The sequence below is a fragment of the Podarcis bocagei genome, assembly GCF_964188305.1.
Source record: "Podarcis bocagei genome assembly, chromosome: 12".
Taxonomy (NCBI): domain Eukaryota; kingdom Metazoa; phylum Chordata; class Lepidosauria; order Squamata; family Lacertidae; genus Podarcis; species Podarcis bocagei.
Window position 1 is genome coordinate 40131221 of NC_138137.1, and position 15009 is coordinate 40146229.

General features: G+C 44.5%; 1 protein-coding gene across 1 annotated transcript in view; it reads left to right on the forward strand.

Moving 5' to 3' along the window:
* The window catches only part of GPR158 (G protein-coupled receptor 158), a 128748-nt gene that overhangs the window by 64058 nt on the left and 49681 nt on the right, over positions 1 to 15009 (forward strand). The window contains exons 3-4 of the mRNA XM_081163148.1: positions 2880 to 2982; positions 9486 to 9703. Coding sequence (XP_081019274.1) covers positions 2880 to 2982; positions 9486 to 9703 — 321 coding nt within the window. The remainder of the gene's footprint in view (positions 1 to 2879; positions 2983 to 9485; positions 9704 to 15009) is intronic.

Here is a 15009-nt window from a genome sequence, read left to right on the forward strand (position 1 = left end):
CTCTCCTTGGGGCTTCAGAGCTTCAGGCCATAAAAAAAAGAAAAGAGGGAGAGAAAACAGCCCTCAGAGAAGGATCAGTTAGATTCTAGGAATGCCAGGTCACAAGTGGAACCAGAGAAGAGCAGGCTCGGGAATAGGGAACAGGTGAAGAGCCCTCCTCATTGTGATGCACTGATCTAAGATACTGGAAAATATTTGCTTTAAAACATACATGGAAGAGCGGTGGCGTTTGCTATTGTGTTATGTATTTTTGTGGTTCTGTGGAAGGCCACCCTATGATGCTCTCATGATGGGCAGTATATATAAATGTAAATGAATGAATGAATGAGTATTGATAATGGAGAGGAAAAAAAGAGCCTGGCTACTTCTAAATGGTATATTATAGGGTATTTATATATTGCTTTTTCACCCAAAGCGCACCAGCCCATCTCTCCTTGCTGTAGACTATAGAGGATGTGCATCTCACAATTTCTTAGAGGCCATTTTGATTCTTATTTTATACAAGAATATAGGACACAATTCATCCATCTACAATTGCACTATGTTCAGAGCTCGGTAAATTTTCTGACTAGCATTATAGTCACACAACAGATGCAAAATTGCTTCTAGGATTTGAAAATTTTGGCGGGAATGAAATAAAAGGTATCTGCTAGTCCAGAATGGTGTCACGTTTGATTGCATCCCTGGTGAGTCTACATTGTTGAGTGAGTTTATCAGCAAGTGGCAATTGCATATTTTGTCATACCATCTACTCACAGCAAATGCCTCATCGCTTTTCCAATAGGCTTGGATAAGTATTTATGCATATGCTGTGAAATTGGGAGTGGGTTTTTGGGAGGGGGAAGAGTTACTGTAAGGTTACTTTTGACAGCTTTAAAGTTTGCTATGGCTTTGGTAGAAAACTTGGGGAGGACAACAGAGCCCCAAAGGATGGTAATTCTCACAGCTCAAACTAACTAAATGTTTAAAAATCATCCTTAAAATATCTTCAAAATGCAAAATAAGGAGAGAGTAGGGACAATGATGTAGCTTTGGAGCTCCCTCCCATCGTATATCACCTTCCATCAACTGCTAAATGCATTCCTCTTTCAACAAGCCTTCCAAAGGGGGATCTTTATCACAGTAGTGTTTATATTGGATTTGAGTTTATTTCATGTATGTGCTGTAGCTGTTTTAATCAGTGTTTTTAATATATGCAATTCTTTGACCTGTTTAATACCATATTGGCCTGAATATAAGCCTCACTTTCCCCCCAAATTCTGACTGTGGAAAGTTAAAGTGTGGCTTATATTCGCAGCCTTACGGTATGCAGCCAGGAGCACTGCAAAGCAGTGCCCGCCCCATGCATAGTCCCCTGTCCTCTTCCCCAAGGCCAGGAAGGGAGAGAGTGAGGAAGGGGAAAGTCCTCCAGCGACACAGCACGGCTCCCTCCCTCCCCGCCCAGTATGCAGCTAGGAGCAGCGAGGAAGGGAGCAGCTTAGATTCGGGTATTTTTTCTTTTTTCTCCCCCCCCCTTCAATTTTAAGGTGCTGCTTATATTCGGGTGCGGCTTATATTCAGACCAATACTGTATATGTAATTGTTTTGTAGATGCTTTTGTTTCACTGTAAATCATTTTGAGATGTGTCATGGGAAGCATTTCATTCATGATGATGATGTATGTATGTCCCTGGTCAATGTGGAACACCAACGAATGTGGGTTATCCCATTATATTGTTTCATTTTACCATTATGTATAAAGTTAGACTGCCCTCAGATTGCTCCCTTTTGGTCATGTTTATTTGGAATCGGAGATCAGTTGTCCAACTCAATTATTTTCTGTGCTGGGATACGCTACCTCATTTTTGTCTCTACAATCACAGAAAGTGTCATAAAGCTATTATCCACAGGTGGCTGTGACTTCACAAGTAGATATATATGCATAGATATGTTGTTCCAGTTAAATATTCATGGCCTGCATGCTAATTAGAACCTGCTGTGATGCTTATTGTAACATTGGTCTGCTAATACTGATAAATATAAATGACGGGAATAGCCTGGTTTTTTACTCTAAATAATTTCATTTTTATGCCAGCCTGCATATGTTGTTGTTTTAATGCAGTTCAGCTGTGCCATGTTAATACAAAGTATTCATGCAGTGAAGATGCCCTGGCCTAGAATCACAGAACGTGGGAGTTGGAAGGGACGTTTAGAGGTTGCCTAGTTAGACCACTTCCCTCAGTGCAGGGATTTACGATCTTTCCCCTGACTGTCCAGCTTCTGCTTTGAATACCTCCAGTGAAGGCGAGCCCAACGCATTCAATCCCACTGCTGCATAGCTGCTATTGTTTTCACTGCTACTATCACTGCCACAGCTACATTAATTACCGTATTTTTTGCTCTATAAGACTCACTTTTTCCCTCCTAAAAAGTAAGGGGAGATGTGTGTGCGTCTTATGGAGCGAATGCAGGCTGCACAGCTATCCCAGAAGCCAGAACAGCAAGAGGGATCGCTGCTTTCACTGCGCAGCGATCCCTCTTGCTGTTCTGGCTTCTGAGATTCAGAATTTTTTTTTCTTGTTTTCCTCCTAAAAAACTAGGTGCGTCTTGTGGTCTGGTGCGTCTTATAGAGCGAAAAATACATTATCTTATCGTTCACCAGCAGGTTCCAGCTTGGGTTGCAATATTTTAAAATTCAGAATGAAAAACAGTTAAAACAAATCACAGTTGTTGTTTGAGCCTTAAAAAACAAACAAAAAATCCTGTCTTGCTTTTTGTAAAGGAAAGCCCCCTCCTGTATTGTCAGGCTCAAGATGAAGATGTTGAACATCTCTGGGAAAGTGAGGGGCACTTCTTTCATCTTCTCCCTTTCTCCTTTCTCCTTCCTTCCTTCCTTCCAGTGTGTGCCAGTGAAGGGCCATGGATTTGTACTCGGAGCCTACAAGTGCGTTTGTAAGGCTGGATTCTATCGTCCCAAAATGTTTTCAATGAACGGCTTTCACAGTAAGTGCCTTTGCTTTGGTTTGAAAGAGAGATGGGGAGAGAGAGAGAGCGTATTAATAATGCAGGGTTCCTTTTTATCCTTGTCAGGGCTATACAGTATATTCCCAATGGCCTGCAACAGAGGGATTATATAATCACTTAAGGAATTTTAGCCCTGTGGTTTGTCATCTGTGATACTCCGGAGAATCCTGTAAAACATACCTACTTTTAAGTGTATTTGATTTGTAAATAAATATAATTCCCACCCCCCCCTTTAAAACTCCTTTGCTGCTGGGCAGCAGCAATTTGTGGTATCATCATTAGAGCAGAAGTGTGCTGCGTTCCCATTTATAAGCGCTTTAGTTTTGCTGATATTCCTTTTGAAATTTCATTGTTCTATTATACATCTGTTGCTGGTTTTTCCAGTGTGCAGAACTTCAGGAGGCAACAAATGGAGGCTCTGGGTAATTGAGGGGTTGTTTTGGCTCTGCATTCAAGGTTTAAGCCCTTCTCACCTTGTAACATTTCCTGGAAGAGGATGTTTATACTCTCCATTGCTAGTACATAAGAGGAACCCTGCTGTATCATGCCAGAGGCTCATCAAGTCCACTATCCTATTCTCACAGTGGCCAACCAGATGTCCATGGGAAGCCAGCAGACAGGACCTGAGTGCAACAGCACTCTGTTCACATGTGGTTTCCAGCAACTGGTAGTCAGAAGCATATCGCCTCCAATAGTGGAGGCAGAACATAGCCATCATGGCTAGTACAATGATTAGTTTAACTTGATCAGCCAATTACCTCCCGCTATTGCATTTAACATCGGGACGCGGGTGGCGCTGTGGGTAAAACCTCAGTGCCTAGGACTTGCTGATCGCAAGGTCGGCGGTTCGAATCCCTGCGGCGGGATGAGCTCCCGTCGTTCGGTCCCAGCTCCTGCCCACCTAGCAGCTCGAAAGCACCCCTAAGTGCAAGTAGATAAATAGGTACCACTTTATAGCAGGAAGGTAAACGGCGTTTCCATGTGCGGCGCTGGTGCTGGCTCGCCAGATGCAGCTTTGTCACGCTGGCCACGTGACCCGGAAGTGTCTCCGGACAGCGCTGGCTCCCGGCCTCTTGAGCGAGATGAGCGCGCAACCCTAGAGTCGGACATGACTGGCCCGTACGGGCAGGGGTACCTTTACCTTTATTGCATTTAACATAAATCAGACTTGTGGACATCAAAGGAAATTCTGGCTTCTAAGGAAGTTTGGGGATAAGGAAATCTAGCCCCACAGACCAATGTACAAGAGCATCGTTCTGTCCTTGCTATGTCTTAGCCAAATATTTTTGACAATTGCAAAAGTTGGGTTAGAATTATGTCTTGAGGGGTATGTAGGGTTCAGTTTTTATCCTTCCTTTATACCAGGCTTCCTCAACCTCGGCCCTCCAGATGTTTTTGGCCTATAACTCCCATGATCCCAAGCTAGCAGGACCAGTGGTCAGGGATGCTGGGAATTGTAGTCTCAAAACATCTGGAGGGCTGAGGTTGAGGAAGCCTGCTTTATACACTGAAAGGCTGCTCAAGTCTATCATGTGACCTAGTGTGGTAAATCTCTGAAAAATTCTGGTGGGGGTTATCTCAGGAGTTCCAGACCTGGAACCCAGTTTTTGAAATCTTGGCATGCCATAGTTAGTGCAGGCCATATTGACCCCTCCAGGGAGATGTAGATGGGGTAATCTAGCTACAGTTCCACTAGCTAGGGTAGAGTCAGTCGCTAGGTAAGTGAGCATCATTGAGTTTGGGCAGTCTGGTGGAGGAGATTGATGATCATCTGTTCATGAATGCTCAAAGACATTTCCTGTGCATCTAGTGCTTTCTGCTATTTCTGAGTTTCTGTGCAGACCCCTGACTCTTGCAGCTGGAAAAATGGCAAGATGAAGGGGAAACTACATTACTTTGAGAGAGCTGACAACATGCGGTTCTTTCCCCATTGACTTTTTAGCCATGGACAGAAGGTATCACGATGACTCCTATTCTCTTGCAATGATTAAAGGCAGAACCATATGTTACAATGAAGACATGGGGTTCTGAGCCATCCCATGTTTTCTGTGTTACCCAGCTGGGCTCCCAGAACAGAAGTAAACCCAGGGAAGAATCAATAGGCGCAGGAGGTGTTCCTTCCTTCCAGTTCTCTGCTTCAAATGCTTCCTCCATTTCCATGTTTGTATTACCTGCTTGGGAACCCATGTTTATAAATGTAATATGTAGTTCCAGCCTACAGGCAAGGGGGAAATGGCATTGCCAGTCATTCACATAGGCTTTCTGTCACACACGGCATTCCGTAGCATGGCTCTAGCTTACTAGAGGTTCCTTTGATTTAGATAGATACAAACTTTATTAGCATTTGCCGCTAGATTTAAAGGTCTGGTGCAAACAGAGAGATTTAAAAGTGTTACCCAGGCATTTGATGGCTGAAAGTCCTGTGCCTGGCAACCCCAAAATTATTAGTTTGAGGGTAGGTGGTTCCTTTCAGGAGTTCTTAACTCTTTTTAGAAGTTTAAATTTTACTGTTTTAGTACACATTGACATGTTTGCCACCCTTTGAAGGAGGTCTGGCATATAAATTTAGTAAACAAATAATTATTTTTTTAAAAAGACTTTCAGTGTTTTCTCACTTGAAATCAAATGGCCCACACACCAAAAACAAAAAATTAAATTAAGCAAAATACTATTGATTAAATAGTACTTATATGCAAGTAAATTTAAGGCCTTTAAAAAAAAGCAAAAGCAAACCCCTCTTTGGCATAATGTGACACCTTCAGAAATTCCCTTCATCCTTGGAGATGTAGCTGTTTGATGTGACTCTCAGCCTGCCAGACGGAATATATGTGTCTTATCAAAACCAAAGGGCGAGACAGCTAGTGTCAAGAGTGGTGAAGGTTGTCAAACGATGAAAGAAAAGCTACTAATTCAAAATGTAAAATGTAGGCTGTCGCCTCTACTGCAACATAAAAAGGGCTGTTACTGTGGGAATCCAAGAGGTGATTTTGTGGAAATGAATGCAAGATGAGGAACTGGTGGAGGCCGATGGTTGCTGCAAAAGAAACAGCATGACCTGGAGGTCTGTTTGCATAGCTTTTGGGGAGGGTTTTCTTTTTTCTTTTTGGCTGAAGTCTGACAAGAAGAGAGAGATGACTCTGGACAGAAGTATTAGAATGTAAAATGTTCCTGGAGCAAGAAAGCGCAGCTGTGAGGAGGGATGGCGGGACTGTAGATTCAAAATAAGGGCAAAATGTATAAAGCTGGGAGCAGCGCAGAAGCTTGCGCAGGATTAATTTGTCTTAACAACTTGGGCCCAAAGTACCGCAAGGACTTCGTGATTCCTTATGTTCCACCTCAGTCACTGAGATCTTCTGATGGGGCAGTTTTGGTGGTCCTCCATGCCCCCTGAGGTTTGGCAGCCTTTATCAGGGACCAGGTCTTGAATGTGGCAGGCCCTGCCTTCTTATGGACATCTTTTAAAAGCTGTATTTCATTGACAGGCCTTAGGAATATGGAATATGATTTTTAGAATTATTTTACCAACCAGTCTTTATTAGTGTTTTTTTAATTTACGCCATCGTAGTATTCTGTTTTTTAATATTATACACTGCCTTGTTGCATTTCAAATAAATAAATAAATAAATAAATAAATAAATAAATAAATAAATAAAGTAGGTCCATTTATAAGTGTGTGTATCTCAGATGTCAGCACCACTGTTTCAATAGGACTTCTTGCCTGGTAAGCATGTTTTGGATTGCAGCCTCTGTGGGTCATGTTTTACCTTAGCTATCTGCTAACTGAGAAGAATTTTGCTTAATTACTACAGTTATACGGTTGCTCCCCAGATGGGGAGCAGCGATTCAGTGGAAAAAACTGGGTTAGAGGGTGCCAGAAGTGCTGTTACCTTTATATATGCACACATTTTTCATTTCTACTTTAGAAGGCAATGTTGCTGGAGCGAAATTTGTGGAGATTTTTTGTTTGTTTGTGCAGCCTCTGATGCTCTGTGAAATTTCCTCAGCACATTAGTTTTAAAAAGATTGTTTATCTAAACTGCCAGCTCTGCAAACCCAGCAAGGAACCTGAAAGTCAAGCTGCGTTCTTGCTTGCTCACCATCATTAATAATCAAGATTTTGCCGGCCAGATGCTTTTCCCACTGAAAACTTTGCCATCCTTCTGCTTTCGGTGAGGCTGCACGGTTGTAGGTCGAGACAGAACTGGGAGGCTGAAGTGGGTTGCTGAGATGGCAGGGCAGATGGATTTCCATTTGGGGTTCTGCTCCTGATGCAAATACCAGAAAAACAGCCCAGTTCGTTCTTTTTTGAAGGAGCAGAGAAGGCTCAGTAGGAGAACTGACTCCAGCTGAAGGCAGGGAGAGGAAAATGGTCCTGTTCAAGGCCAAGGCCTGCAGAGGGAACTCACTGCCCAATTTGATCAGGGTCTTGAAAGGATACTTGCAGCCTAGATCAGGGGTCTGCAACCTTTAAGACAAAAAGAGCCACTTGGACCCGTTTCCGAAGAAAAAAAAACTGGGAGCAGCAAAACTCGTCATTATAAAAATAACTTTTTTGCCATTTTTTTTATTATCTCTTTTTTTGACCCCTCAGAATTACTCCTCCTCATAGAAATAAATGTTAAATTAACAAGTTACCTTTTTTTTGGTGTGTGTTCTTCACTCCCCTTCAAAACAGTGACCAGCGTACATGCCCCCTTTCAATGCAGTGACCAGCGTACATGCCCCTTACAATGTAGCGGGCGGGCGGGCGGGAAGGTGACGTCAGGACGGTGCGTGACTAACGCACGCACCGCCCCCATGCGGCGTCACAGCCAGTACAGTGCCCGCCACAGTGGGGAGTGTCGGGGCGCACAATGCGCCTCCTCCCCTCAGTAGTATCCACCCCGGAGCCGCGGCAAAGGTGTAAAAGAGCCACATGCGGCTCCGGAGCCGCGGGTTGCAGACCCCTGGCCTAGATGGACGTCAGCAGGTAGGCAGTAGGGTCAGGCATTTCCTACAAGAGTGAGGAATCGGAAGCGAAGGGCAAATATTTAGGAAATCACAATCTTAAAGCCAGTGATCATGCTAGTCCAGCCTGCAGCTGGCCAGTGCCAGGAGTGGTGGAAGGCGCCAGCCATGGAACCCCCAAAGGAAATCCCAGAGGATAAAGGCCCTGAGCCCAGGGATTGGGGGTGGGACACCGATGAGATGTCAGAAGGGAAAGATTGGGAGGAGGTGCTGGATACTGGAGGGACCGGTTTTATGAGCAGGAGGACCCTGTGACAGGGAGCAGTTCTACTTTGAGGCTGAAGTGGGGGGGGGTGTCAAGAGGCTGCTGAAGAATCCAGGGAGTCCCCCTCTCCTGCTGTGACAAGCTCACCCTCCAAGAACATGCAGGATAGTGGGGAGAGCAGAACAGAGACCAGAGGTGAACAGATGCAGTTTGAGACTGCTTGGGAGACATCCAGAAGAGAGGGAGCCTCAGAAGGGGTGGAAGGCTCTATAGGGGCAAGAGCTACTGGGAAGTGTAGCTGAGTTTGCATGTCATTTGCTTGAAGCTAACAGTCACTGACAGCTAACTCTCCTTCTTTGTGCTGACCTGCCTCTGACTCCAGCCCTGACAGCCAGTCTAGGCAGGCACACACAAACTGGGCTGGCATACTTCCATAGTGAGCCTTGCGACCTCATTCTTTGAGAAATGCTGAGACAAATTCATGGAGGATATGGCTATCAATGGCTACTAGACAGGAAGGCTCTCCTCTGCCTCCACGGTTGGAGGCAGCATGCTTCTGAATATAAGTTGCTGCAAACCACAGGTTGGGATAGCCCTCTTTTGCTTGGGCATTTCTTGTCGGTTTCCCACAGTTATCTGATGTTTGAATTCCTGCTCCGTGATTGCAGTCATGGGATTGTTGTCTATCACATGACGGTGTATGTTTTGACTCCACAGAGTGGGAAGTGACGGAGACAGGATGTTTGTGTTACTGTGTTCCGTGAAGTGGGACTGTTGTCCTCTGTTCTCTCTCTTTGCTGTCTGATGCAAGAGAGAGAGGGAGCCATGTTGCAGGGCCCGTGTGTGTGTTTATAAGTAAATAAAATAGATTAGCCAAAATGCTGAGTTGCTGAGGTCTGTTACACAAGCTGCAAAGACTCTGCGGATCCCTAAGTGTGCCAATGTCTGTTGGCCTAAGTCGCTGTGATGTTCGGGCAGAAGAAAGCTTTTGAAGCTCCCAAACGATTGACCAGGAGGAAGGGAACATTCAGTCGGGCATGTGTCACTGTCAGGGTCCTACTCGAGAGTAGGACCGGCTTCTGCTGCTACCTCCAAAATGGCAGCTTTGTCTCAAAGCTTTATATGGTTCAGAAAAATGGGAGGGTGGGACATGGGTCACCGGGAAGGCAAGCAAATGCCCCCCCCCATTTTATCTCTCTCTCTCTCTCTCTCTCTCTCTCTCTCTCTCTCTCTCTCTCTCTCCTGCCCTCCCTATATCTGATACTTTTAGGAAAGGTTGCAGAGAGCCATTTTTCTGGAGGTGAGATGTCGGAGAAAATCTACAGCTGCTTACCCTGCAGGGAAGGATGTTCTTACTGCACAGATGATACTCCCTGCTATGCACAGGAGGACAAGTATTTACGGCTTGCTATCATCTCATTCCAAACTCTCTGTATGCTGCTGGACTTCATAAGCATGCTCGTGGTCTACCGGTTTCGCAAAGCAAAGGTAAACTTGGAAACATTTCCCCCCCCCCTCTAATCTTCCTGCCTGTTTTCTTACGTGTCGTAAGTGTGCTTTGCCCATAAGGGAGTGACCCAAATTTGTCACAGTCAAAATCGAAGGCTCTGGTGTAGAGGCAGAGGAGAAATTTGTTTGGTCCACGTTTTGAAGCAAACCAACCTAATTTTTCATTCCTGGACTTAGATGCCAATCAGATTGTAGCTATTGATTGGATTATGCACTTGGTTGGATTTTGCAATGCGGTTTTGGTTCAAAAATGTTCACAAAAGTTTGTGTTTTAGGGGAAAATTGAAAAGCCTACAGACATGCTTATTTTAGAGGAAGAATGCATGTAGAATGCATATGGAATTAGTACAATTTATATGTGTGGGTTTTTTTTTTCCATGCAACTCCCTCCCCACTGAATGGAATGGACCTATGACTGGGTGCATGTGAAAATGATACAAAATGGAAACAGGCTGGTCTATCCATCCCTGGTCCATCACTAGTCAGAAGTTAATTGCCCAGATCTGCAAAGTGCTGAATTCCAAGCTAGTTGCAGGAAGGATTGTGTTAGGCATGTCACTATGACCCTAACTGGGTGGATTTGAATGCTTCTAACCCCTACTGCCTGCTTGAGGTCTATGGCACAGTGGAGCCGCCCAAACTCGCAATCACAGTCCTCTAAAGGCCATCCGAACCTGCTCTAGGTGTCTTCCTCCTACCTGCTTCCCCAGCCATTGACTTTGAAGGATTTGGATTGCAGCCTCAGACTTCTTGAAATAAATAAATAAAATATGCAAAATAACTACACAGGTATTAGAAGTCACCTCATAACTGGCCCTGCTGAACATCTTCCAAGATCATAGTGACCATTCACATTATACAGAGCTTATAACCCACCTGCTCTCAGCAGTCAGAAGCCTCCTAGCCAGACAATGTAGAGACCTTTCAGGAGTAAGCATGGACCAGTGGTATCAAACAGTATGTGAAACAGCCTTACTAGAAAAACTAACCAATAAACTGAAACTGATATAGGGACAAATTGAAGAAGACGCCTTCACCCCGCTATGGCTCTCGTTTATCACATAGCCACTTCTGCACTACAAAGGAGGTGGGGTTGTGGGCTGGGGATCTCCCTCTTTGCTGCTCATCAGCTGTTCTGGCAGCATACAGATCAATCTGGCTTACCTGACCCAACAAGCCCTCCACCCCTCACAAATGCAAACAAACCCCACTTCAGCCAACCACAGACAACCAGCCACACCCTGGCCCCCCAATACCTCTCACTACCAAGGAAATGTAATAAACGAATAGAAAGAGAACCTACCCAGTTGACACTGACAAGAAACCACACACGTACACTATATAAAAGTACAGTGGTGCCTCGCAAGACAAAATTAATCCATTCCACGAGTCTCTTCGTCTAGCGGTTTTTTTCGTCTTGCAAAGCACGGCTATTAGCGGCTATTAGCGGCTATTAGCGGCTTAGCGGCTATTAACGGCTTTGCGGCTTAGCGGCTAAAAGGCTATTAGCGGCTTAGCGGCTTAGAAAAAGGGGGGGAGTGGAAAAAATCGCAAGACTCGCAAGACTTTTTCGTTTTGCGAAGCAAGCTCATAGGGAAATTCGTCTTGCGAAGCGCATCGAAAAACGGAAAACCCTTTTGTCTAGCGGGTTTTTCGTCTTGCGAGGCATTCGTCTTGCGGGGCACACTGTAATATAAGCCTCATCACCCCACCCTTCCTCTCCCCCAATCTTATACTGTACTCAACACTAATGTCTCACAACAGATGTAGCTGATTTGTAAGAAAGACTGTACAACCTGAAAGAAGAGACCAGGCATGTACTTTTGTAAACCAAGAAAATCTTTAATAAAGAAGAAAATGCTGTGACAGCTCTGTGCAGAACGATTCAGCCTTAAAATAGCCTTCCAGTTTACTCAGAAACCAGCGAAATCAAATGCACATAAAATACTTGAATCCCACTGCTCAAATTAATAGCTGCAATCACCTCTTTCTATAAATAGACAGGCATTTCTATTTAGCTTTCCTAAGCAATCATTGCAGAAGCAACTGCATCTATCTAACAGATTCTGTATTGGATAACTTCCTGTCAGTTCCCCCAATTAAATGCCTGGCAGGAAACCTCAGAACTGGCTTCAACAATTTTGCTGCCTCCCTGTTTTGTTTCCAACCCTCCCCCCTCCTTTTCTTTCTTTCTTTCCATGGCAAATCCTTTGTGTTCGTCGTGACCATGAGACATGTGTTTGCTACAATTGTGATTTATGTTACAGAGAGAGTTGCCTGTACATCAGTCCTGTAATCCCATTACAGAGAAAAGGCATCTGTTTAACAGCCTGGTGGCAACTTATCTGAAGAGCTCTGTTCTAACTCTCTAAAGTTTTGCTTCATTATGGTAATATCATAGGCTTTTAATGGCTGTCTTAAATAACTGATACTGTTAAGGAGACATGCATCATGAATGGAAATTAGCCTCCCAAGTGTTCAGTGGAAAAACAAAGGCAGAATGCTTTTAATTCAGGGAACATAGCTTTGCGTTGGCCTTTGATCAATGAATATGCATGTCTGTGAAAGTACGTAATATTCTGTTGTATTATGTATATATACATAAGCATACACAAATGAGATGAGTGTCAGTTGACATTTTAAATGATCCTGATATGTCAATAAGGCAATTGTCTTGTGGCGGTGCACACACTGGTAACTTTAAGACGGGGTTATGGTTATTATATTCTCAATCACCTTCTGCATCTCTCTTTCAAGGTGATGTACATAATATCATAAAAAAATAGCTAAAAGGAGTTATAAAACAGCACAAATAATAGTGGCAAATGAATTTAGCAAACTATTCAGCGGAGGCTTCTGTGGCAGAGACCTATTCATCTAGCTTGGAAAGCTTGACAGAACAAAAAAAAAGTCTTCAGTTGTTTCTGGAAGGTGCAGATAGCTGGCACCTCTACAGGAATGCTGTTCCACAGAACAGGGCCAGCCGCAGGCCAGATATCTGTGGATGCGGCACCCAGGCAAAGCCAATTCCCCTAAGTGCAGGAGAACCTTGCTTCCCCACCTATGCTCACACAAAGCCCTTAGGCACACAGCAACTATAGGAGAGGCTGCGTGTAACTCCCATATCCCCCAACTAGCCCAGAGGTCCCCAGAGTGGGGAGTACCGCCCCCTGGGGGGGCAAAGGGATTACTTAAGAGGCTAGTAGGGGGCACTGGAGTTACAGTGAATGACTATCCAACTTAGAAAACCTGGTATCACTGGATCAAATTCAACCATTTTGTTGATTTAATTAAACAAAATAGTTTTAATTGGCTTTTGAATAAATGTGCAATTAATTGTTACCGGTTTGAATTATATTGTGTTGCTGTCTTCCTCAGTGGGTTGTGCAAACCATTACAGTCATACCTCATGTTATGTTTGCTTCATGTTACGTTTTTTCAGGTTGCGTCCTGCGGTGACCTGGAAGTACCGGAAAGGGTTACTTCCGGGTTTCGCCACTCACGCATGCGCAGAAGCACTAAATTGCGCTTAGTGCATGTGCACAAGCCCTAAATCACGCGCACATGCGCAGATATGGCACTTCAGGTTGCAGGTTTTTCATGTTGCGAACGGGCCTCCGGAACGGATGCCGTTTGCAACCAGAGGTACCAATGTATTCCGAATAATGCTTTTTACATGGTAGGGTAGGGAACGCTGGGGATGAGTTTGTGGAACCAAGGGGGCAATGGCCTGAAAAGGTCTGGGAGCCACTGATCTTGCTCCAGCCTTCTTTGTGTTGCTTGCGTCTGAAGGATAAGCGACTTGTATTCGAGGCTGGATGGCATTGTGGGAGTCACACCTATGTACCTGTGCATATGCACTGGGTGGGGAGAGGATTCTGTTGAATTCTCAGGGACCCTTCGTCCCTGAGCACCTTTCATAGTGCAGTGGAAGGTCCTTGTGGTCTCTATCCCTAAAAGCTGCTTTCTTCATATTTACGTTTTCTTCCTTCATAACTAGATTAAGCACATTGGACAGCTCCTGGATAGCCCAGTCAGTAGAGCATGGGACTCTTAATCTCAAGGTTCTGGGTTCAAGCCCCAGGTTGGGCAAATGATTCCTGCATTGCAGGGGGTTGGACAAGAAGAAGAAGAAGAGTTTGGATTTGCTATCCCGCTTTATCACTACCCTAAGGAGTCTCAAAGTGGCTAACAATCTCCTTTCCCTTCCTCCCCCACAACAAACACTCTGTGAGGTGAGTGGGGCTGAGAGACTTCAGAAAAGTGTGACTGGCCCAAGGTCACCCAGCAGCTGCAGGTGGAGGAGCGGAGACACGAACCCGGTTCTCCAGATTATGAGTCCACCGGTCTTAACCACTAAGTTCCCTCCCAACTCTACAATTCTGTGTTCCTCCACCGAAGGTTCTGGTTGAAGGCAAAACACAGAACACTCCACAGAACTACGTCATTTAAACGATTTAATTACATACAATCCACAGGTTGTTGGTTAACAGCAGCAACAAAATCTGGTTTCATCAAATGCCTCCAGCATCTGCATGGAGGGATGTCTGACCAGTGAGCAAACACAAAGGAAACAGAGAATTCCACATCTGCATTAGCAAACCCTAGTTAGAGGACTGTTTTAAGCAGCTTTCCACAACCTAATGCCCTCCAGGTGTTTGGGGCTACAACTCCTGGCTGTTGGCCATGCTGAAACATCTGGAATGCACCCATTTGGGAAGGTGGATCTTAAAGAATATGTACTTTGCCACCTTGGCTGCAGGATTCCTTTCGTATCAGCCTGCAGTGTTGTATTTTTAGACCTCAAGCCTTCAAAGGATCATGTATATGGTGCAGAACAGAGTATCTATACCAGAAGACACAGAGCAACTTATCTTCATCATAACATACCTTGACAGATTTACATTTCTTGTGTTAGAGAAAAAGATCAGGAGGTAGGTGAACTGAAGAATTGCTTGGGGAACACTAATACTCTTTCCTCCTGGATGCGATTCATTTGTGATTGATGACTTCTTGTTCTTTCCTTCCTCTTCTGCCTTTTCAAGGAAAACACACAAACACACACCCCTACCTCAGTTTTAAAGTGGTGTCCACAGTCTAGCTGGGCAGTTAGAGATAAACCTGGCCTTTGGCATAAGCATTTTTGACAAATATATGGCTTGGAGATAATGAAGCATACTTTCCCAAATCAGAAGAAAAATGAGCTTGCAGAGCTTTATATATCTACGAGGAATTGCAGAAGCACTACAAGGCCTCCAAAGTTCTCTCTCTCTCTCTCTCTCTCT